The 25,000-nt window shown below is 42.2% G+C and overlaps 4 protein-coding genes across 4 annotated transcripts; 1 reads left to right on the top strand and 3 right to left on the bottom strand.

Moving 5' to 3' along the window:
- Positions 1-1,871: 1,871 nt before the first annotated feature.
- On the bottom strand, positions 1,872-7,505 carry enc3 (ectodermal-neural cortex 3). The gene is made up of 3 exons (XM_038694996.1): positions 7,221-7,505; positions 4,385-5,419; positions 1,872-4,294 (listed from the first exon to the last, which is right to left on the bottom strand). Exons 2-3 carry the CDS (start codon positions 5,405-5,407, stop codon positions 3,548-3,550), a joined length of 1,770 nt encoding a protein of 589 aa, XP_038550924.1. The 5' UTR covers positions 5,408-5,419; positions 7,221-7,505; the 3' UTR covers positions 1,872-3,547.
- Positions 7,506-11,245: 3,740 nt separating this feature from the next.
- On the top strand, positions 11,246-13,726 carry timm13 (translocase of inner mitochondrial membrane 13 homolog (yeast)). Its single transcript, XM_038694998.1, has 3 exons — positions 11,246-11,482; positions 11,856-11,924; positions 12,386-13,726. The coding sequence occupies exons 1-3, from the start codon at positions 11,363-11,365 to the stop codon at positions 12,482-12,484; spliced, it is 288 nt and encodes a 95-aa protein (XP_038550926.1). The 5' UTR covers positions 11,246-11,362; the 3' UTR covers positions 12,485-13,726.
- Positions 13,727-13,893: 167 nt separating this feature from the next.
- Positions 13,894-23,208, bottom strand: tmprss9 (transmembrane serine protease 9). Its single transcript, XM_038694997.1, has 16 exons — positions 23,111-23,208; positions 22,090-22,319; positions 21,811-21,938; positions 21,663-21,730; positions 21,388-21,563; positions 21,197-21,229; positions 20,462-20,575; positions 20,077-20,242; positions 19,610-19,884; positions 19,068-19,210; positions 18,034-18,319; positions 17,689-17,802; positions 17,443-17,611; positions 15,696-15,961; positions 15,114-15,250; positions 13,894-14,446 (listed from the first exon to the last, which is right to left on the bottom strand). The coding sequence occupies exons 2-16, from the start codon at positions 22,235-22,237 to the stop codon at positions 14,285-14,287; spliced, it is 2,385 nt and encodes a 794-aa protein (XP_038550925.1). The 5' UTR covers positions 22,238-22,319; positions 23,111-23,208; the 3' UTR covers positions 13,894-14,284.
- Positions 23,209-23,985: 777 nt separating this feature from the next.
- Positions 23,986-24,992, bottom strand: lsm7 (LSM7 homolog, U6 small nuclear RNA and mRNA degradation associated; the record flags this gene model as incomplete). Its single annotated transcript, XM_038694999.1, is given in 1 exon segment — positions 23,986-24,992. A coding segment is annotated over 1 exon segment (144 nt), but the record flags the coding sequence as incomplete, so codon positions are not given.
- Between the last annotated feature and the right edge of the window lie 8 nt (positions 24,993-25,000).

Raw genomic sequence — 25,000 nt, 5'->3', positions numbered from 1 at the left:
AGGGGATCGTTGTTGTACACAGATGCCACAATAAAAGCCTCATTCAGCTTGTGTTCCTGGTAGCCCTCACAGCGTGGCATTAATAAAACATTAGTATTGAGTGACTGGGGCCTCTGCTCTCCTCCTCCCTGATCCCACCCTGACCTTTCCATTTTACAGCAGCTGTCTGGGGATGCAGAGAGCCCACTGAGGACTCCGCCTGTGGCCCCTGACCTCTCCAGGTGTACCCTTATCACACAGAGCCGCGCTCACCTCACAAGGGCTTCCTCTGAAGCCGTTAATAGAACACTGCTTGTGTTTGATTTTCTTGGAGCGGACAGGGGTGACGAGAAGGAGGAGGGAGGACTTAGAAAACAGGGGCTCAAGCGTTGATAACAGTCATCTTTACGGCTGTTATAGTTCAGTGGTTTAAAAGGAGAGAGAGACTGTTCTGAACTTTGCACAGGGATCTCCGGTTACATCCTGTCTGCCTGTAGTCTGGCACCAACAACTGACCAGATTACACCATGATGCTGCTATTTTGCTTACAATCTCCAAAACACACTCTGAATATCCAATTTAAAGCTTAACTGCCAACTGTAAAGACTGTACAGGCAATACTCAAAATATCAATTAAATCTGTATTTAGTTTTTCATGTTTTTAGCCTTAAAGGTTTTTTACTTTCTCCTGCCTGAACCATAAAAAATGCAAACCATAATGCTTTAACATTTACAAATACTTTTCCATCAACAGTGGGTTCTGGCTTGGGCTCGCAGTCTGTGGTTAGTCACATCTGGTGGAAATGCACTGGGGCTACAATCTATAGTAGGTGGTGACAAAAAGAGCAGAGAGGCTGGTAATCCCATACAGGCCACGGAAACTGCCAGGCCTCAACCACAAGGCAACATAAACAAATCTTTACTAATGGGGGAACGTAGGCCACACATTCATTCCACCCAAATTAGAGTAAGGATGACTTGCTTTTTAAAGGACAGGCAATGCCAACAATGTGACTGCCTCCGTGTATGTATGTGTGTGACAGAGACAGAATAGTAGGAGTGGATAACGAGCGGTTTCACAACTGCGTAAAAACTCACAATACTACTAGTATAGTGAATACTTGAACAGCTGACTGGTGGTTTTTGGCCCCATCGTGGACATGAAAGGAAGACACACACACGCAATTATTTTTCCCTCTGACCGCAGCTGAAAGTTGACAACCTCACGAGCAAAGTATTTTTAGGCAGGCGTTAGTCTCGGCTGCCAAACTGTGCAAAATATAGCTTTACTTCTCTCGGTCTTACTCGCTCCACACCATCCTCCTCCTCTCCATACAAACACACACATATATATATAAATAAATAAAAGTGTGTGTGTTTCTGTGTACTGCTCCGTGTCACTTTGTTGCTCCCTAAATGTTTTGCCACTTCACTTCTCTCTTGCCCCCCCGACTTGGGGGTGAACTTAACAAGCTGGAAAGCTGAGCGGGATGGTAGCTACTGTAACTGAAAGAGTTTATAAGGATGAGGCGCCTTGAACTTTCATAGCCAGTCTGTCTGTCTCCATCCCGGCCCAAGAACTTAGGCTACCATGGAGACAGCGGCCCACACCAGCAGCCTCATAATGCTAAGCCCCCAGCTTCAGTATATCCAGCTGTTTACTGTGACAGAAGACATAAGCAGGCCCACTCACACAGCCAGTGTAAAGGGAGCCTCCTGGATGTATAGAGGAGTGTCATGTATCCTAACTCCAGTCACAGAAACTAACCAATCTGCCACACTCAAAATAACCCTATATGGAATAATATTTTCTTGAGTTACACCGCTTGGTAACAACTTACTGTAAACTTGATTTGACTGTTAAGCTAAAAAAGATGCATACAATAGATGTCACCAGCCAGATATTTCATATTAGTACATATGAATATAGTTCACATTTATCCGCTGTATTCCTTTCAAAACAACTAGCCTGCTGGTTATGTTTCCTTGGATTGAGCCAGGATAGCTGTCCCCCCCCTCCATGTCCAGTCCTTTGTGCTAAGCTAAGATAACTGGCTGTAGCCTTATATTGAAAAGAGAGATGTGAGGTTGGTATCAACCTTCTCACCTAACTCTCACCAAGAAGTCGATTAACTGCAAATGTGGGAATTTGTATGCATTGATGAAAGACTGGAGTTTAAAGGCAAGTGGTCTGCATTATACTATGGAACAAATAGGCCAAAATAATACATTTAGGACAGACATGCTTTGTGAAAGCTCAGTGAATGTTGTCCGTGTAATAAAACGCTGCCTTGTTTTTAATTTTAAAATGTCTCCAATAAAGACAGATCCAACAATAAAAAGATGCAGCAGAGCTTTTTAAAATTAAAATCCAATGCGTCCTGCAGCAATGAACTGTTTTCCCATCAATTGCATCAGTGCTAAAATAAGACCACAGGACAGGTCTCATGTCATGAAATGTAAAACTAGCTCTACCATCACCACCACCATTGTATTTTCTCTTCTTGTTTCATCTACTGGTCCCTCCATCCCTCCTTCCTCACCCTGTGCGAAAAACTGAAAAACACCTCAGGAAAGATTTATCACCACCCATCTACACGAAGCTGTGAAAACTGCCACCTGTCGTTCCTTCAGGCAGTTTAGGCTGAGTGATTATTCACTAATATGGTTTGTTACATTTCAATCAGTCATATATTCATAACCTTGAGATGGATCCCCCCTCCCCTCATGAATTCCTTATAAGATTACTGATCTGATCTTTTTCACTTTGACCAGAATAATGTATCCTGGCTTCTGTCAGCACATATGGAATGGGTTTTAATTATCTTTTTATCCTCCAAAGCACTAAAGTGCTATATGGATAATGAATTATTTTTGTTCTGAAATTAACTGATGGGCTTATATTGATTGAAGTGTATAGTGGACTTCTGGGAAAATGTTGTTGTTTTTAATCATATGAAAAGGTTGAGATCTTGGTGTTTCGCAATAAACTAATAAAGGGTATGTTTTGTCTTATCTAAAGAGTCACACCACCTTTTATAACTTACGACTGTTCTGAGGTACTGACCTATGTTAGGCAGTCAGTTAGCACCCGGGGCTGTCCACACAGAGCACCCTGCCTGCTTGCCTTGCCGGCCCTACAAGCACAGACCTGATCCCTGCCTCTCCACCTCACTCCTGTCAGTGACAGAGGTCTTGTGTTTTAGCTCTTGCTCTGTAATCACCAGCACCGCTGACATTCCTCCTGCTCTCCAAACCAGGACTTCACCATGTTTATCCAACACCCAGCCGTCGCAGCAGCTAGATAATGTGTAACTGTAACCACTAGCAACCCTGAAAACAGCTAGGGGTTTCAAAACTGGCCTTGTCCGGTTCAAACTGACATTCACCTGGGTCTGTTATGTAACAATTTTGTTTTATCTGAAGATACTTTTACTTACATGAATCCATATATTATCTGACAATACAGGGGAGACTATGAATAGCACATGTAATTGGCATCTTGTTTGTTTGTGTCAGTTTAAGGAAGCTACAATTACTCACCGTTGAAACCTCAAAGAGTCTCTCTCTACGCTGAGAGGTACTTCCATGTGCTGACGAAGGCAGTGGGAATGAGTGAGTAGGGCACACTGGTCACACTGTCCCAAGAGTCCGACGACGGATCGTAACAGTCTAGTGTCTTACACCTCTGAGCCCCGAAGTACCCCCCAACCACATATAGTCTGTTTCCTGACGCCACTGCATGACAGCTGATCCGTTTGGCTGTCACGTCACCAAACTTTGACCACTGATACGTCTCGCTGTTGAACCGGTAAGCAGAGCTGGCTGAGAACTCAGTATCGCCTCCGATCACCACAACATGGTTGCCAACTACAGCCGCTGCAGTGTAGCGCCACAGCTGCGGACAAGCGGCCGGCACAGACCACCGATTCTGGCATGGGTCAAAGCACTGCACCTTGGGGTATTTGTCTCTGTTTACACTGGTGCCCCCAAAGGCAAACAGTTTGTTTTTGGCACCGACGACAGCAGCGTTGCTCACCCCTTCTCTGAGCGGAGCCACCAGGGTCCACTTGTTGGTCTGAGGGTCGTACTGTTCCACCTGTTTGAGAGACACAGATGGAGATGCAGGGAAGGACCCCGCGAGAGAAGTGTGTCCTCCCACAACAAAGAGCATGTGGTCGAGCTCCGCAGACCCATGTCCGAACCTGGCTACCAACATAGGTGCAGCCTTGGACCACTCGTCGTGTAATGTGTCGTAGACCCAGACGTCTTTGGAGGCCCCGTTTTCAGAGCCACGCCCTCCAGTAACATAAACCTGAGACACATGGAGAGAAATCAAATTTTGAGTACATCTTAATAACAGTACATAAAAATGCACATATTCAAGTGTAGATCACATACGTACTTTGCAACCAATAGCACAGGCGCTGCATTCTTTCCTGGGGCTGGGGATGTCTGTTTTGGGGGTTATCTCCTTAGTCTTGTTGTCGATCACGTACACTTTATCACACATGAAAGTCTGTCCTCCCAGCAGCAGCAGGGCCTGGCTGACCTTCCTTGGCCGGGCGCAGAACCCCGTTACAATACCGTCATTTTGGAGGATCCTCATTTTGCACCTTACAGCATCTTCAACAATCTCCCGTCCCACTTTGTGGCACATCACCAGCTCCTCCGAAGCAACGTTCTTCAGCAGGTATGTTTCAGGGAGCAGCGCCAGTCGGACACAACGCAGCAGCTCAGGCAGCTCGCTGTGCCTGTGCTCCATGTCGGCCTTGACCCAGTCGATAACAGCCTCGTACACCAGGCTCTCATCCTCCACCTCCAGTTCCTCACTGAGGATCAGCTCCTGGACTTTGTCTCTGGGCAGGTTAAGGAAGTCCTCTGTCTTGAAAAGAGTAGCAAAGTCTGCCAGGCACATCCTCCACGACAGCTCGTACAGTCTCTGACACTGATGGGCGTCTGACAGCAGCATCATCCCCAGACAGTTCGACTGGTGGAGGTTCTTTTCTAGAAACTCTGCCGCTGCGTCCCTGATGTCGTGAAACTGAAGCATGTCACCGGCTTCCAGGAGCGACTCTGCATTTTCCTCGTTGATGATGACCCGAGCAGAGTAGGCGTAGTCGAGCAAGAGCTCCAGAACCTCTGGATGGAGAGAGTCGTGGAAGTTGACTTCGGCGTCGCGGCTCTCCCTGAGCCCGCCACTGAACATGGCCTCAAAGTATCGGCTACAGGAAGCCAGGACGGCCCGGTGGCAGGGGAAGGATCTGTTTCCGGCCTTCAGGATAACATCTGTGAAGACCTTTCGTTTACGCAGCAGGTTGAGCTGAGTCAACAGGCTGTCGGCGTGGGAAGTCTTGTGGAAGAGCTGGATATTCATGGAGCCGGAACTAGAGCGAGACTTTCTGTTTTCGTGGTTACTGACCGACATCTTGACTTGGACCTGGAGATGGAAGTATAGTATAAAAAAATATAAGCATGCATGGAAAGTGCCACTTCTTTACATTTGTTTAAATCAAAGTTTGGCAGGAGGAAGAGATTTCATGAAGGGAATGCTTTTGATGTGAACAATGTCATACACACTCCACCCATTTTATGATTAAACCAAACTCACCATGCCAACAGCTGATAAATGGCCTGTTCAAAAATAAAATACTCCTATCAGTGCGCTGCATTACCACGGAAATGAACTTTGGACTTTAGAGATGAAAGAAGATCAGATAATGAGCACTCCCACAGAAAACCAGTGTGTGTGTGACACTTTTAAAGTATAAAGCACACATCGGTGTCAAGACACAAATGAGCTACATTAACTGGCTTTTAATGCAACCTTCCTTCTGTAATTAATGACAGCAGAAGCAGCAGCACCTGGATGTGTCGTCCTATATCACGTCCCACCACTATAAACATGTCAGGGCTCTGAGTCACCTCCAACCACAAACAGAGCCAAGACATTCCTGCCAGCTTATTCTGCTCCTCTGCTGGCTCACATGCAAGATGGAGCCGATCTGAAAACTCTTCTGATCAGGCATGCATCTCACCACAAATCCTCACCAATATTGACTTCACCACCTACAATAAAGTGCAGTTCAGTGTGGGAAGCATCCTGGAGTTGTGAGACAGTCCCCAACAGAGCATGGGTGTTTCTATAAGCCAGGGGAGACGGCAGACGCCAGAGACAGCAGGGACACAGACAGAGCTAAAGACAAAGAGTCTAAATAAGTGGAGACTGCCAGGAAATAATAACAAAAGGACATGTGACTCAAAGTTACCTAGTTTATAAAGATTTTATTCTGCTATATGACAACTTATTTCTCAAAATCTCAGATTACTATTATTTTTTCTAACAGTGACCCTTATCCACTTTTTGGTTTTGATATTCTCTCCTTAATTTTCATCTGACCGTTAACCTTTTGCGTACCAAATAAACACTGACATACTACAGTGGTTATATTTGAATGTTTTGATCAAAATTATTACTAGGGGCATTTCAGTAGTCGCTGGATATTCCTAATTCTATGCCCTTGTGCCAAACTCAAAGCTGCCAAACCCACATGACACCTCAGACCAGCTCCTTGAGGGATAAAAAAGGATTTAACCACTGTGCAACAGATGTAAGAAACCCAAATTTTCCTTTTGATCATCTGTAATGGATTTAAACAGCCATTGCATTCTGGGTGGACATGTTTATGCTGAATTCAAAATAAACTAAATAAATAAATACTTTTTTTTGCATGCTAAATAGAACTTTTATTGAATTTTTTATAAATATAACTAGGCTATGTAATAACGCGCTGAACATTTTCATATTCTTATAAAAAGTTTCCCTTTTGGAACAATGCCACACTGTGTTATTAAAGGCCGTCCACAACTTGAAAACGACCAAATAAATAACTTCCGCTTTAAAGCCTCCATTGTTTCATAGCAGATAAATTTAAATCGGCCATTCAATCCCACTGAAAGGGGGACGGTGGACTTCCGTGGAAGGACTCAGCGTGAAATCCAATTCGATTTGTGCAGTAAATGTGAAACTACGGTCAGCACTTCAGCATGCGCTCAACTTTCCTCCCAAGTTAGCCTGCAAACATCCAGTCTGCTGCCACAATCAGCCGACATCAAAGGATCCGATGTTACATCCTGTAACTAAACTCCTCACATTTCTGAAGCCGGAGAAACGTCAAACAAGCACGTATCTAGGTGACGGATACTTTAGGAGGATTATGCGTCTAAACGTTCACGCTTACCTTTGTAAAGCTGCAAAGCTGATCCGGATCCCTTTATCTCGGCTACAACTCGATCCCGTCGTTGATTCGGATGAAGTTGTGGCACAATTTAGACAAATCCGCCTTCCGAGTTCAAAACTGTATCGCGTCCTGAACTGTAAGGAAACGGTTGAGCCATTTGTTTTCCTTTTGAGTTTTAAAGGCGCAGGAACAATGTAAAAAAAACAACAACAAGAAAGTTAGTAGCTCGGTTTGTCCTCAAAGAGCCACGCAGCCTGCTGGAGAGAAACGAGCAGAACGGAGAGAAAGAGCAGAGGCAGCTGTAGTGTTCACACTGGCTCCTCCTACTCCTCCTGCTATTGTCCAATGGGCTGAAACACAACAGCGAAGGCTTTCTTTATTCCTCCAACTTCAGGGTCAATGCACATCATTATGGTAAAATACCATTCCCATAAGGAGAACAAAAACACCTGTCTCTGTATGTTTCACCTGTCTGCTCAAAGACGAAAATCAAATCTATAGTATAGTATAATAATATTAAAGGCAAAGCAGGTTTATTTGTGTCTTTCAACAAGGCAATCCAAAGTGCATAAGACATAAAAAGACATTAAGACAGGAAATAAAACAAGGTAATATAAAAAGACATATATAAATTTGATTTAAAAAGAATAAAATATAATACCAGATAAAAATAAGATTAAAGAGAGAATAAAAAACGAATAAAGAAAAAAACAGTAACTTGTGAGATTTCAATAAATAACCCCACAATTTAATTTATTAGACTATAAAGAAGTGGCCAAAATAAACATTATAATTCAAAAGAGAGTTGGAGCAGAGTTCATTTTGATTTTGACCAGAAAAAAAAGAAGTTGATGATTTTATCTATCCTGTTGACAGCAGTAATGCTTTCTGTAAATGTTATTGCCAAACATGAAGGCCCAAATGCCATATGTATGTACTGCAGAAAACAAAATGTTGGGGTAGAAATACTGAAGTCTCCACTTATTTATGATTTTGTGGGCCACAATTTAAACATATTGAGTCTAAGAATACTGGAATACTCAATATGTACCTGTTTTTGATAAATGAAAACCACCCCAGGTTGCTAAATAGAAAGAAAATGATAAAACCCTCTGACCTCCGTGCCCTCAGATAAGTTATGGATTTGTACCCCTGAAATTGAGTAGGCAAAAAAAGAGAGTATTCTTGTAGGATTTTCACACAAGTTTACCCGGATATTAGTACAGATAATATAGTCATCTGGAACACTGATCAGCAGCAAACATGGCACAATCTTGGCTCTGCTTGCCAGCTCCACATTAAAGTCCTTCTGAGCACCATGAGATCGTTTGTCCAGCAGAATTCCTGGCATTTTCTGAAGGATTTAAGTACTTCTGAGGTATCAGGATGAGATCGAGGTCAGTCAAGAACCAGCCAAGTCAGCCTGCACATGCAAGGAATTTCATGGGCTGACACAATGCAGAAGCTATGAAAACTGGTGTAAATATATAAGTAGAAGTCAAGAAGATTTCAAGAAATACAGAACAGATTCAAGAATTAAGTCTCTTCTCTGTGCAAGAGTTTTTGTTGGGACATGTCCCAACATGTCTGTGGGTATAATTATTGCCTAATAAAGGCTTGATTCCATTTAGGTGTGCCAGCTCCAGGGCCCCGCTATTGTGCATGCTGGACCTTTGGCTTGCACACTTAAATGGAACAGAGGCATTGTTTATGTAATTAGTTGCACCTGTGTTTTTTATGCTTTAACAAGTGGCAATGTCTGCTGGCTCCGCATAAGTCAGCAAAGAAGACAGAATGATCGTTGGAAATGGAAAATGGACTATCACAGATATACTTGAAAGAGTTAATGGATCAGTGATAGTTTGAATAGTTGAGGTCTCGTTTTTATTCAAACAATAGAGGCTTGTTTGAATACTCCCTCTCAGAATTGACTCTCCGTGCGCATAGCTGACTGATCTTGAACACCACAAACAGCACTACCAGAGTGGATGCCACACTGCTCAGGTTTCCCCTTCCTCCCTCTCTCTTCCTCTTTCTTCCTCTTTTACTGTCACTCAACAGCTGCTTTTGAAGATTAAAAGCTGCTGCTGTTTCTCCACTGTTTGAGTTTGTGTGTATGTGAGCATTTTTCAGTCAGCTTTCCTTTTATCTACAATTTCCTATTGTTTCCTACTACTACTAATCATATCTCAACACTTGAAAGACCTGAAGCAACCACTAACTGTCTTTATGTAACCTCAAAGTTTGACACCATAAACACACATTCTCATAACCATTGTCGCCTGTGCTTGTAGAGGCCTCCCGACTGGGCCAAATGCTTTCATACACACAAGTGTGCCTAAAGGAGATTAAGAATTTAAGAAGATTAGATTAATGAACTCATGATTGTAATCTAGGGTTAATTCATTTTGCTGCACTTTAACCCAACCCTCCCTCCCCCCAGTTCAGCCCAGTGGCTTGAAGCCAAACTGGTCTTATCTGTATGTGTGTGTGTGTGTGTGTTTGAATGTGCTTTGGAGCAAGCATTGTGTAACTGGTCATTAATTACTCTTAGGCAGGCACGCCACTAATCAGACCCCCTGCAATTATTCCTCAATGCCCCCAGCATCGCAACAAGCCACTCACAGAGTGTCTGTTTAGATGACAGTAACCGTCACTTCATTGTTGCCTGTGGACTCACTGTACTGCGTATTTGTTCACTCAAGGCAGGTGGTCTTCTCAGTGAGGTCATGCTGCCTGAAACATAAGGAAAGGGGTCCTTGGAGGGGGTCATCGTCACACCCAAACCTCAACACCAAACAATGCAGAGGTTCTTATGACTTTCTATTTATGTCATTGGCTCCTGCTTTCCACATGCTGTAGTTACCCGGGCAAGTTGTTAAGTTTAGTTTTAATTGAAAGTGTTACTTACTTTCCATCTACACTGGCATTTTGGCAGAGCAATCACACAATAACTACCTTGGAATGAAAGACTGAACATAAATGCAAATTGCATAATTATGCAATGGATAAAGGGAATATGGAATATGCTGATTAACATTACGCTGTGGATTCACTTTTAATTGAATGTTTTTCCGTTCAATTTCCAATACAACCTGTTGTGGAGGATCAGGATGAGATAAATGGTTGCTATGTTGTAAATAAATCTTATTCTCCCCCAGCAATTTATTTATGAATTTTATCATACAAGTCATCCAGCCCAACCAAATAAGACATCCTGAGACACATGACAGTACTATACTGACCCCTCGGACAACCAGCTATTGATCTGCTATGGCAAGCGGTTCTAACATTTATTCCTTAAAACTTGCTAGTCACTATTTAAAAGCTGCTTGCACTTATTTATTAGTTACTAGTAACTATTCCCGTTTTACTAGTAACCATTGATTAGACACTAGTACTTAATTTTTAGTTACTAGTAACTAGTGGAGTAGTGACTTAATTAAATTAGTTAATAGTAACTAAAAAGTAGTTACTAGATCTACTACAATCTATAAACAGAGGATGGATAGGCAACTGTATTAAATCTAAAAACTCAAAATCTAACAATGCGTGCATTAAACAATTTAATGATATGTAGCCTAAAGAAAATGTTATATTTATCCTCGTAGTTATAGGCATCTGTTGGTAGCATGCATACAAACTGGAGCCTAATTCACTACATTAAAGATTTAGACTTCAGTGATTCAGTGGATTATATCTCCACCGTGTGGCAAACATGCGCGCGTGCTCCACGTGTGCTGCTAATTGGGGCGGGTGTGTGACGTGTTGACAAGCCGTCGGTGTCTCTTGAATATTAACACTTTAAATATACCGCGTGGAACATGGGCCTTTCTCATTTCCCAACCTCCTCGATTCCTCTATCCTCAAGGAGTCGAGGAGGAGACGCGGGGAGAGAGGAGACAGAAATCTGGGAAATGAGAAAGGCCCCATGTTTCTGGCAGCGGTGTATTTGTTGTACTGTGAGTCGACGGTGTCCAATCACCAAAAACTACAATTCCCACGTCGAAACAATACGGAAATGACGTTTACAGTCTTCCGCCGCTGTCAAGGGCATCGAAAACTAACATTAGCCAGACCTAGCAGTGGCTGTCCGCACGTGCACTTAAAGAAGATCTATTAAGCTACAGTTTTCAGTAGAAATGGACGGGTACGGCTCAGACTTCTCAGCGGGTGGACCAGGTGGTAAAATAGACCCCAGCACGATCATGGAGCAGGTCAAGGTCCAGATCGCGGTGGCTAACGCACAGGAGCTGCTGCAGGTAACGTTAAATCAGTGGACACAGCTGCTAAAGCTAGCGAGACTAACCCCAAACTTAATACGTCGAAGAGTAACGTTAAATATTTATTTGGGGGTGGTGTGAGCACCTCATTTAATCCTGTCATAACGCTAACGTTACATCACCCCATTAATGAAGTATGACTCAGAGAGGCAGCGGTAGTCATTGACATGCTGTTGACACAATGTAACGTCTAAAAACCCACAGACTCTATAACACAGGTTCATTTGAGACGTCTCGGCTCTTTTCACCTTTAAAACAAATGCTCACCGGGCGATATTGTGAACTCCTTGTAAGTACAAGTCAGCTGACCGTAATACGTGGTAATAAACCGAGCAATTTCTTCATGTTTCAGAGAATGACAGACAAATGCTTCAAGAAGTGCATAGGCAAACCTGGAAGCACGCTGGACAACTCTGAGCAGGTATGCATTGCGCCATAATGAGCTTTAAAGATTGGTTTCAGATGCAAAATGTTTAAAGCTGAATCGATTAATCGGGTTGACAGAAAATCAGTGATAATTTTGACAATCTAATTGTCTTTAAGTCCCATTTCAAATAAAAATCCACTGGTTTTAGCCTCTTGTGAGGATTTTATTACACCACATTACATTTAGCTGACGCTTTTTTTTTTATTTATCCAAAGCCACTTACAGTTGCTATGATATTTAACTAGGTTTTGGACTGTTGTTCAGACAAAACAAGCAAGTTGAATATAAAATGGTAATGGGCATTTTCCCCAATTTTTTGATACGTTTGGACATGATGATTAATCAAGATAGTACTTGGCGGAATCATTTATAATGAAAATAATTGTTAATTGTAATACAGTTTTGGGGTTATTTCTTGTTGTTGAGTGTTAACATCGCTGCTTTTGTCCTCACAGAAATGTATTGCCATGTGTATGGACCGGTATATGGATGCCTGGAACACTGTGTCCCGAACATACAACTCCAGATTACAGAGGGAAAGAGCCCGCATGTGAACACCCCTTTCTTCACCCTTCCCTTCCTCGGGCTGCTACTGAGGAGGAGCACAGTGTGCCACTTGAGGAGGCCAGGAACTGTGCACAGGTGTATCATGGCGGCAGCACACCATCAACTTCTGTCATAATACCTCACAGACAGGCAAGCAGAGCCTGTGGACTGTAGCCATAACAATGTCTCTGTGGACATTTCCATTTTACTCTGAACAGTTCAGTAACAAAGTTTGATATTTTTTTGTGTGAGTGTGTTTTTATGTTATAAATAATGAATCTTCTGGTTAACAAGCAAACATGCATTGAAGAAAAGCTGCAATTTGGACTACATTTCCTATTGGAGAGAACACAAGTGTGGATGTGTTTGTAAGTATGTGCTTGCCCTGTGATTGACTGGCATCCAGGGTGATCCTCGTGTCTGCATTGCATCCCAGGATATGTTTAAGCTTAAATTAGTCAACTGCACCACTTTTGCTTTTGTTTTTTTGGGTAATTATAACAGTATGTGTTCACTACAGTGTGGCTTCAGTAGAACACTGACACCTCCCCGCCATCAAACTAAGGTTGAATTCTTCCTCGTGTTCAAGAGTCTGTATAATTAGGACACATGATACCGATAACTATAAACCGGTCTTAAGTCTCTCACTTACTACATTGCTTCTTAAAACGCAGTCAGCAATGTGCCCACATCGTGTTTATGCTCAGAGAATAAAATAATTATGCTTAGAAAATGAGCAGCACCACCGGAGCCCTTAAGGGACAACACAGGTTTTCCATAACATGCTTTTACCCTAAATAAAGAGACCTACTTAAAATCACAGGGAAGACTTGAGGAGTGACTTGGTGTTTTCACAACTGTGAACCTGACATTCACAAGCCTCCGAACACTCCTATATCAAAGTACGCCTGGAGAACAAAACTGTTTTGTCTGACCTATTTTCTAGTTGTCACTCTATCTGCCGCCCTCCACAGTAGTAGGCTTGTTTCAGCAGGGTCTGCCGGGGTACAGAACCTCTCTCAGCTTGTGTGCGCGGTTTGTCCAATGTCTGGGAACCATAATCTTTTTTTTTTCCCTATCCTGGTGAGGTTATGTAGGGATGCAAGAGCCAGAAAAGCCTACGAACATGATTTGCTGAGTGATTGTGAGCAAATGATTTTTATGGAAGGAAAAAAAAAAAAAAAACAATAAATCTTGTCAGAGTCTTGTGTTTCTCATAATAAAAGTGTATATCCATCAGTGAAACCCCACCAGTAGTTGCCTTTATCAAACTCAAGACAAAAGGTGGATTCCTTTTGTTTTGTTTTTTTTTTTACACAGAAGGTTTTTCCTAGAAACCCTACCTTTCAAGTAACAATTATTACATTGCATCTTTGTCTTATTTTCTTAGAAAAGATACAAAAAAGACAATGAAATGTACCCATAAATGAACCACATATATTCTTAACCCCACACAAAAGAAACAAAAATACACAACACCATGTACATTAAGTTTACCATTTGGGAAATAAATAACTGAAATAAATACTTTAAATCATGCATTTGCTAGCAGAATGTTCATATGCCACAGTTCAGTCCTTATTTCTTCAGTACATTATTAAAGAGGATGGTCCCAGTTCAGATGATTGCACAGTATTAAAAACAGCACCCATGACCAGTAGGTCACACAGGTCAGTACTGTGGAAACTGTGTGTGTGTGTGGCTTTTAGCATGACTTTAGTCCTTGTACAGTACATTTTTCTGGAGAATATGTATCAGGGAATTCCACTGTGTTCTTGCAGTTTTGGATCTGTTTTGTGGGTGCCTCTTCAGAACGGCAGGTATGTTGATATCCATTTCCTGACAGACGTCACACGAGTGTAAACGCCCGGAAACCCACTTCGCCCGCATCCATGTCCCCAACTGGTCACTCCAGCAATAAACCACTGTCCAGAGAGCTGACGGCAGGTCAGTGGCCCACCAGAATCTCCCTGTGTGATACAGGGGATAAAGAACAAAAGAGTGACATTTAATGATTTCTTCGACATTAAAATAACCTCAATGCTCTGAGGTTTCCAGTTTGTAAAGTAGAATAAAACAATTGAGTGAGGAAGCAAAAGAGTAAGTAAGACCCAGCAGGTACAAAGAGAATGTCACTTGGATCGCTGCTGAGATGCCAGGTGCTTTGACCGAGACAGGAATGCATGTGGGTTTCCTTACATAAGAAGATTACAGAGAGGGAGCAGGGGAGAAGGGGGGCTCTGTATTTGTAGGAAAGAAAGTCTACTCTCTCCCATCAGATAAGCATCCTTCATATAAGTGCTTCGATGTTCTCCATCATATTTGCACCATAATTATAATATCTGACCAAGTATTTTCAAACCATAAATTATTCATATGCCTCTACTTTTTCCAAACGGAAGTCCTAGAAAGCTCAAAAGAGAAATGGCAAAATTTACATTGTTCTGACCCGGTTAACCAACCACTGTAAAATCTGAGCCATGGCAGTGATTGCCAGTGCCTCTGCTCACTTGTGTAATCTTTGTCCACAATCTTACCTCTCACACACTGCCAAGACTGTACCAACCAGATGTCCGGCCCATTTCCAGACTGTGTGAAAGGTACTTGTGTCACATAGCATACTCTCCTACATCTTACCAAACAGGTGTCCCTGCCTCCCTCCATGAAACCAGCACACATCATGTTAGGAGTCAGCACGTTTCCATATGACTGTTGGCAGTCAGCCTGGTCAATGGTATTCACTACAGCTTTCTGCAGCAGGTTGGTCAGTGAGCCTGTGCCAAAGAATGATAATCATATTAGTGGGTCTGAATACAATACTTTTTCTGGAAGTTGCTGTTGGATCTTTTTTTTAAATGTCATTTTGCACTACAAACCAAACTCCATTGTTGAGTTTCAGTGGTAGATAAGTCAGAACCTCAACAGATAAAAGTGAAACTATCTGCATGGATACAAACCAAAAGGGTAAGTGAGAAATACTGTGCTTTTTGTAATATGAGCGAATATTTCACAGTGTTTCATATCGAATTATATCATACTGTCAGGTTGATGGGATACTGGAGCTGTATGGGCTTACCTCAGTACAAAAGTCATCCACATCTCTCAACTGAGACACTAGTAACAATTTTCCAGTTTGTTGGAACATATTTGCATCATTATGCAACTGTACAATGCTTTTCAGAAAGCTGTGCCTGACGTCAGTGGGGTTTTAAATCTCACCTCCTTCCCTCATGGATCCCCAGCCTGCGATGTAGCACTCTGCATTCTTAAGGAAGCGGTGCACCGGCGAGGGGAGGCAGACCGACTGGATGGTGTAGGACATGGGGGCGGGGACCGCCAGCTCCAACAGAGCCACGTCATGGTCCATATTGGTGCCGTTGAAGGCTGGGTGGATGATGACCCTCTGGATGGGGATGACCAGGGCTCCTACCCCAGAGCGCAGCACAGATCCCAGGCTCACAGCCCAGTTAGTGGGGCTCGGGTCACTGGGGGTTATAAATGAAGACTGTGTTATAACTTCAGGCCCTGTCTAGTGGTCGACCGAAATAGGATTTTGCAGGGCAGCCAATGGCTGATATATAATGCAGAAACAAAGACAAATCATGTATAATTTCATTATTCCACACAAGAGTACAATCTAATATACATGGTTATCTTGGAAGATGATTTTTTTTATATTTTATATATAAACAAGGCACAAAAAAAGATTATTTCTTTCTTGTAACAATGTTATTTGGCAATACATCTTATTTCACTGGAAAGCCTGATTATTTCCATTTTAATTGGTGCCACATTTGTAAGGAACATGCATTTGTGGGATGAGCAGCAGAGCTGAGAATGTGGGTTGTGCCCATGAAAAATTTGCCAAGTATTCTCTGACAATGCCAAACAGCTATTATTTGCTGTTGACTCTTGTATGTTATATATGAAGTCTTATATATGAAGTGAGTTGCTATGGCAACTGGCAGCGCTTGTAGCAGCAGCAGCAGCAGCCGGTAGCTCCTTCAAACTTTGCTGCTTTATTGCCAAAACATGTGTTACCTCTGACATAAACACAGTCATTGGAAGATGAAGATGTTTTTTGGATTAAAGAGCAGCAGACCACGACCCACCCGGCTCAAACCCCATCAACATCCCGGACCGACCAAGCACTCGGCAGGTGATCCATGTTCTGAGCTGTCAGCGCAAGACTTCGGCAAGATGAGAGGAAGTGGACTCTGTGTTTTACATCGATGCTTAATGCGCAAACGCAGTCAAGATGGATGAAACTTTCATTTTATCATCTTCAGACTGTTTATTGTGAAGATGAAACTTTCATATTATCATTGGGTGCTGCTGTTTACATTCACCCCAGATGCAAATTCAAAAACTGCACGGTGGAATGTTTGCGGTGTATAAGGGTATGTATATATTGTTTTATTTTATGTTACCATATTTTAATGTAGGCCTACACTTAATTAGGCTATGTGTTGTGTGTGTAGCATGAAGGAACTACAAATTTAGTGTCGTTATGCAGCCTTATCCAGCATATTATATATATATATATACATACATATATTTTATTAGATTAGATCTGTGGTCATGTAGGATGGGACAAATGTGTTGAAAAGACACACATATAGCATGAAAAGATGATGGTGACTGAGGAAATTTAGGGCTTGAAACTAAATTTTTACCACCTTCCAAAAATTCACAAGCGGGAGCGCTAACACTGACAAAGTGGTCTGCAGATGTGTCTGCAGATATTTTTTGGTTTATCGGCCTCGTGAATGCAGGTATTGGCTGACCGATTAATCAGTCTGTCACTACCCAGTACCATTCTGGACATGATGGAAGACATGTTTTTGATATAAGAAAAGAATGTGGTGAAGTTTAGTTTCAGAAGAATTCATTTTGAAGGTTGTGTGATTTTTAATGTGCTTAAAATGTGTTTCAAGTGTTTAATTCCAGTAAGTAAACACAGCACCTTTTAAAGCAGTGTGCTGCTGTGAGTAACCATTTGCTGTGAATGAGCGTGGCACCACAACGGTGAAGTCTCTGGTACTGGAGACTGCCAATCCAAGGCCACTCCCCCCGTCGAGCTGTTACTCCACCCACGATCCTATGGGAGCCCAACGCAGGACGTACACCGCAGTCTGAAACAAAAACACACATCAACAGAAGCATTTCCTTTAAATCCAGTATGCACACCACGATACACATGTAATCTTACCACAGTTTCTTTCGTCGGCCTGGTTGGGGCAGTCTGGCACTCCGTCACACTCGGGGTTGACCTTGCTTATGCAGGAGGTGGCGCTACACTGGAAGTTTCCACTGCAGATCAAGACTGGAAGATATGACGGAAAGATCATGTAGCATGAGGGTGCGACTATAAAAATTAATTTGTTGGTTTTGCTTTTTCAGACACACATCCCCACAGACCAGTGACAGGAATACATGAAACACAACAGTCAAAAAAGCTTGCTGTGCGATACTATATTTATGACTGACTTCATTCCATTTCTCCTGGTAAGTGATGAATGACTAATAAATTAAGTTGCCTTCAGTATGACATTACCAGGTAGTGCTGGTGCAGGTGACACATCCATGGCTGTGGTCCTGGGTACTGGTTGGCTATTAAAGCTTCCTTCTGTCACTGTAACTGACATAGTGGGAACATGCTGGAAGTAATCGTGGACCAAGGTGGGATCTGTGTAGCTTATGATCCAGTTGCGGAGCCTGGTGATGCGAGAATAAACCCCAGGTCTGTTGATCTGGGCACAGCCCACACCCCAACTCACCACCCCAGCCAGGAAGAACTTCCCTGGGGCCCCCTCACACACCAGAGGCCCTCCAGAGTCACCCTGCAGGAATAACAGAAGACCTAATTCTATAGGAACAGTTACTCAACACAGTGGTGCTGTACTAGGAAAAACCTTGTTAGTGTCACTTTGGTACTTTTCCTGTTTGGACTAATGCTCAATTTAGTGTTATTTAATTAGTGTTGGTTGATTAGGATGAAGGCACTGTAATTTCCACAATGAATATTTTGACATTTTCTATGAAGGACAAACTGCAAACAAGTGGGACAGAGGTTCAAGTGTCCATAAAAGTGCTTATGGCAATTTTATAAACAGAGCACCAAACCAGGTTCAGGGATGCAAGGAAAACAGAAATATCTGTAGGGAGATAAATTAATTGTCAGAATGAAATCTATCTATTATATATACTTTTTTGCCATGTAATGGGTTATAAGTTGAATCTGAATTGTGTTCAGGTGAATTAAATTGACTGAGCTGTAATGGGAGGCAGGGATGAGCCTTTACTGGGGATAATGCCATATTTTAGTTTTCTTACCGCAATATCAAGAGCACACATCATGTTATGGTGAGATGAAAATAAAAGCATCAGCCTACAGGCCCCTATTTTAGGGTGGCTCCGGTGCTGACATACAACCCTACTTATAGTTTCAAAATAGAAAAGGAAGACCAGATCATCAGTGTATTGAAACAAATTTTACCCCGAGACATGAAAGTGGGCCTATTGTAAGAAAATGGAAGTTGATAGCTCATGCTATTGTCATCTCGATGTGTGAAGTGAAACAGCACGGACCTGACATGAGTCCACCTTGCCCTGCAGGAATCCAGCACACATCATGTTCTGAGTAATAGCACCTCTGTACACAGATGATGCATTGCACACACTGGAGTCGATGATTTTCACCACTGCCTTCTGCAGTGTTGGAGGCACCTCAGCTGAATGACAGAAGAGTACAGGGCAACCAAATTACTCATGCTGATCACATTTCAAGATTATAAGGATGTACTATAAGTCTAGAACGGGTATGTAGACTTGGGTGATAGCAATATAATACTGTGACATGAGACTAGAATTTGGGAATCTGATTATAATTTATCTTAAATGTTACATTTTCCTTGACTAAAAGCCTGCATTACTTACAGAAAATGTGTTGCAATCACATGCTGACTGACATCAAATGCCTTGATTGCCCTGTTTAGTTATCGTATCCACATTGTAAATAATTTTCTCAAGTTTCTCATTATTATCTTACAGGAAAATATTGCCTCAAAGCTAAAAACAGTTCATACGCTATTGTGCTGGTGCGTTGAGGTGTACTCTGCAGATAGACTCACTAGTAAACTGGTTTAGTGCGCCCCACCCTGATACCACACAGCTGCGTTCGGGGGCAAAGACATAAGATGGGGAGGGCAGGCAGACGGGCTGGATGTAAGAGCTGAAGGTGAGAGGGGTCTCCAGCTCTAGCACTGTAACATCATTGTCAGTGGTCATAGGGTTGTAGTCTGGAGACACAACCAGCGACTTGATGTTGATTGTTCTGGACTCGGACTCCTCACCGCTCACCAGCCTGGCCCCTACCAGGGCCGTCCACTCTCTGGGGTCATTGTCCCTATAAACAGAAAAGAAAGAGAGGACAAAACATACAAATATGCATGCAAGTCACTTAATAGCACAATTTACAGTAAAAAAAAAAGATTTAGTGATTAACTAACCAAATGATGATGTAGTAAATGCAATTATGTCACTGCTTGAGATTTATTAATAACTCGCCAGTGACTTGGAAATAACGAGTGCTGCTTACCTCTCAAAACAGTGTGCTGCACTGACCAGCCAGCGTTCGTTGATGATCGTGGCTCCACAGGTGTGGCGTCCATGGAGCCTCAGACTGACTTGCCATGGCAGCTCCCCTTTGCGAGCATCCTCGCCACCCACCACCCGAATCCCCATAGTAGGACGTGTTCCACAGGCTAAGGGGAAAAGTCAAATGATGTGGTCAAGATGAAGTTTTCTTACAAGCATGTCAGTAAAGTCACTTTTACAATGTGACCTTTCAGGGCCAGTTATCTATATTCTGCTGCAGTCTGTGGTAACCATGCACGCTTTTTACCAATAACAACTGAAAAAGGAATGTCAAATAATGAGGCTTAAAAGGATAGTAGTAAAAGTAAAAGACATTTCACATTCACCACAATGAGCTTCATCAGATCCGTCTGCACAGTCGGGGATGAAGTCACACTCTGGGTTCAATTTGGTGACACATTCTCCATTGTCACAAGTGAAGTCGTTGTCAGGACACCTGGCTAGAAACCCCAGATAGAAAAATGGTAGGGTGGGAGTTACAGAAAAAGGTACAATATGAATATGTGCATCATGGGAATAAATAAGGATTTAGAACCATCTTTTGAGAGGAAACTTCAGATTGGTATCAAACAATAAATATATATAATACTTCTAGAGCAGTTCAGTTAATATAACAGGGATTTAGCAGATAGGCTGACATTTTTTTGATTGGTTGAGTTATTGGTCACTAAATGTTTTCCTCCTGTTCATACTGCATGAACAGTTCTATTCCTAATGTGATTCATGATTCAACTCATTGGAGTTGCATAATAAAGGGATGTCTTCAAGGATAGTATGGACAGCAGCAACAATTACAGTGACCAAACACTCTTTCTGTGTAACTATGGGCATGTGAGTTTTGTTCAGATCAGAAAAAATGTGAACCTATTAAAAGTCACAGATTTATTTTTGAATAAGTCATAGAAAAGCACACATATAGCACATTTGTCTGTGATCAACAAGTAACATTATCATATTATCTACCTGGATATTAAAAACACAAACTATTTGGTATTACAAGGAGGTATAAACACATGTTGAAAGAGTATTTGCATACACGCTTTAACAACATTTTTGCTCACCCCCAATTGCGTAAAATGACTTCCCACTAGCGCCTAGGAATGAGAAGACAGAAAAACATTAGATCCTGTGAGGACAATGGAAGGCCTGAGGCAATGTACTGCACAGCTGTGGCCTATATACATCTCTCCCACTACACACGTCCACTTGTAGGGCCACAGACAGTCAACTGATGACAGAATAGTTTCACTACCCAGTAAGATGATAGTGCTGATCTCTCCAAATTCTGGCACCTCTAGTGGTTTCCCGTGCATTTTTGAGCTGAAACCTGCCCTCAGCAAGTCCTGAACAAAGTTGTCTGAATACTGCTGGATCTTGGACACCCTGAAGACCAGTCTGAATGTTGCCATCACGTCACCATTAATGTTACTAGGAAGACAGGAACACAGACAGTGTTGTCAGTTTAATCTTCCAGGCGCCTTCCCCCGCTTGGAGTATATTATCTACCTCATTTCAGCTTTCACTTACCCATAGGCAACAATACTGCAATCAGTGTAGTGAAGTGATATTGATGAGGCAGTGAAGATATTTTTAATCTGTAAGAAAGTGAAAATGGACAATTGAATGCTTTTTAAAGGAAATGTTGGCTCTCAACATGGTGACAGTCTGGACTAACCTTGGACTTTAAAACTGAGGTTAGTATTATGGAGAAACCAGAGTTCTCATTCTGAAGAGCAGAATCATACTTCAGACCTTGCAGCTCCACGGTCTCCATGAAATAATGCTGCTCCTGCACCAGGTAGGCTGGCAACGACAGAGTAGAAATGACTCCTTCTTACAGATGGCTTCACAGAATAATTAACTTAACATTTACATGTTTAACCTGTGTAATATGTGTTAAAATGTCACAAACGTAAGTATGTGATAGTGTGGTGATTACTGTCAGCGGGCTCACCAATAAGCAGGCCTACAAAGACCCCGATAACAAGGAAGAGGAAGAGGAAGGCTATGAGGGTGCTCCTGTAGCAGGCAGAGTTGGAGGGAGCAGAAGAAGCTCCTGGAGAAGACCACGGCCCTCCTCCTTCATCCTTCTTCACCTCCATGTTGGATTCACAGCACCAACCTCACAAGTCACATTCAACTGCATCCAGTATCATAATGCCTGACAGACAAAATGATCCTCTCCTGGTAGAGATACAGTGAGAACTATTCTGTAATTAACTGTATTGGGTATGATGTAGGAATATGAGGCATATGGTAAAATATTTGAGAGGTTCATAATATAATATTTTCTGAAACGTTATAGTCGGTGAGTATGTAGGATTGGACAACAGGGTGGATATCAATATCCTGATAACAATAATATATTTATGATATTGACCATATATCACAATATGACATATGTACTGTGTTCCACTGCTTTTGATTATATCAGACACAACTCCTCATGTGTAAACCCAAAACCTACATACCTAGACATTTGTCAATTGTAATTTTTAATTAAAACTAGTTTGGAAACATTCACTTGACCAGCAGCCTTGTAGGAAACAATAAGTGTGTTCATATCCTCGGACAGTCGATAAATCTACTGAATAATATTGTTTACATTCACACAAACCCAGATACCCATATATGAAAAGCACACCGAAGTTTCTGAATAGAGAGATGAGGATTATAATCTCGTTCAAACAGAAATATCAAACTGTTCGGTGGAGCTGGCTAAAAGATTGTGCGGGCGTGCGTAAAAGAGACCAGGGAGGCCATGATGCCTGGCGATCACAAATCAGATGTGGAAAAGGTTAAACTAAAAACAAGCAAACTTCCCTTAATTTCTTTATTTAAAAACAAACAGATAACATGATCTCACTGAATAAATGGCCTTGGTGAGGACATTTTGCAACAACAAATTACGCACGGTTACACCAGATGCATCACTTAACAATACAGGCTTTATGTTCTGAAGTAAACCCACTCACCTCTTTCTTCTCTCATTCCTCTGAACACTGACATTCACGAGATCCAGTAGTTCTCAGCGCACACATGAGGTGCACACAGCGCACACACGGGTGGAGGAACACAAGGGACAAGACAGAGGTCCGCTAGCTATTTGTTCCACCTGCCAAGGGGCGTGCCGCGTCCGTCCCGCAGATAACTCACCTTTTCAGTTTACCTTAGGAAGTCGGTTCAGCTTCAGAAATCCCCGGCCGGCCCTCCTCCCATCGGTCTTGATCCCTTTGGTTACACCCCGATGTGCACAGGCATTTCTATTCTCACCTCAGTGCTCCCATAATCTCCAGGTAAATAATAAACATCGGCTACTCCTTTACGCAACACACATTACAGCAAGTGGAGAAAAGTGATGCCAGAAGGAAAAAAACGGGTCATAAAAATCTTCAGTGCACTTCACTTGCGGAGCTCAGTACTCCCTCTAGTTGCTGCCTGTCTGTGCTCCATTGACACAGTGACTGAGCAGCAGAGGAGGAAGGAAGCCTCTTGGAATGTAAGTCCTGGGTTCACAACACTTGGCAAAACCAATGGGCTCCTTTTACCAAGATTACAGCTTCTCTAATCAGTTAAGGTGCCTTTATTAACCTACTGCACTTACTGCTAATAAAGGTAAATTCATACTTACACTGTTCCCTGCTTAAAACATTTAAAGTAGTTATGACCACAAATTCTGTCAGCGCGACAGGCTACACTTAGTTTATTCATTTAAACGCTTTCAAAGATCACAATAATATAGCTAATTCAATGGTTTGCACCCAGACTAAATGTTTAAGAAGTCCATAAAGTGGTCTAAACTAACCTAGAAGTTATAGTAAAAGATGACAATTTATAAACTTGTGCAAATCTGTTTTTTAAAGTTTATTTTTGGGGCTTTTTATCTGACAGATAGTAGACAGACAGGAGAAACAGCACGATGACATGCAGGAATCAGCCCGGGCTAGACTCGAACCCAAGCCGCTGGCGTAGAGACTCCTTGATACATGATGCCAGGGGAACTTCAGGGGCACCCAGCTTGTGTGATTCTTCAAGGACAGCAGGTGTAAATGAGCTGAAACTAGCTCAGGTGTATTTTCTATATTTCAGCCTTTATTTACCCAGAAAAAACAAAACAACAACAACAAAAAAAAAACACAAGTGACAGTAACTATACAAAATACCAGTGGTCAGTGGACAGACTGCTGAATCAGATATAATAACCTACTGGAAAAGGCTGCTTAAATGAAGCCCGCTGAGCCACACAGAAATCAGCAGCTCAAAGTTCATTAAATTGCTGCAACTTTTAGGGTTCCTTGAATCACATCTAGTTGATCTAGTTCTGGCATACAACAAACATGTACAAGAACAAGGAAGAACAAAATTCCCAACACTCAACATACATTTTCATTTTATTATCAAAAACAACATAGAACTGTAAAAGGTTTACTTATTCTGGATAAAAAGAAAATGGTACTGTTAACACTTCCCAAAGCTTGTGGGCTCTTTACAACTCAAATCTTTGCTAACTTGCACGTCACAGTGAGGTGCTTTCAAATGTCCTTTTGCTGATCAACTTATGAATTTTAACAACAGAAATCTGCTTTGTTTTACACATGGTTACTGTTTTTTGAAAAATTAAAACAAGAAAAAAATAACTAAACAAAATATACAAGCGGGTGCATGGTTGTATTTGTGTGTGTGAGACTGTGACTCAGTGAGTGACAGACTGTGTTAGCCATCCTGTTGCTGTATGAACGGGTTTGGTATGGCCTCCATACCGTCCTGAGGACAGATTAGAACTACAGAGGTTCCTCTACAGACCACCAGCCCCAGCTGCCTGGTGTCTTCTGTCAGCTTCAGCTGGTCATCTGGATCTGGATGGA

The sequence above is a fragment of the Micropterus salmoides genome, unplaced genomic scaffold, assembly GCF_014851395.1.
Source record: "Micropterus salmoides isolate LMB-PRFRI ecotype aquatic unplaced genomic scaffold, ASM1485139v1 Ms_hic_scaffold_3590, whole genome shotgun sequence".
Taxonomy (NCBI): Eukaryota; Metazoa; Chordata; class Actinopteri; order Centrarchiformes; family Centrarchidae; genus Micropterus; species Micropterus salmoides.
The sequence above is the reverse complement of the archived record's forward strand: the minus strand, read 5'-3'. Positions and strand labels throughout refer to the sequence as shown.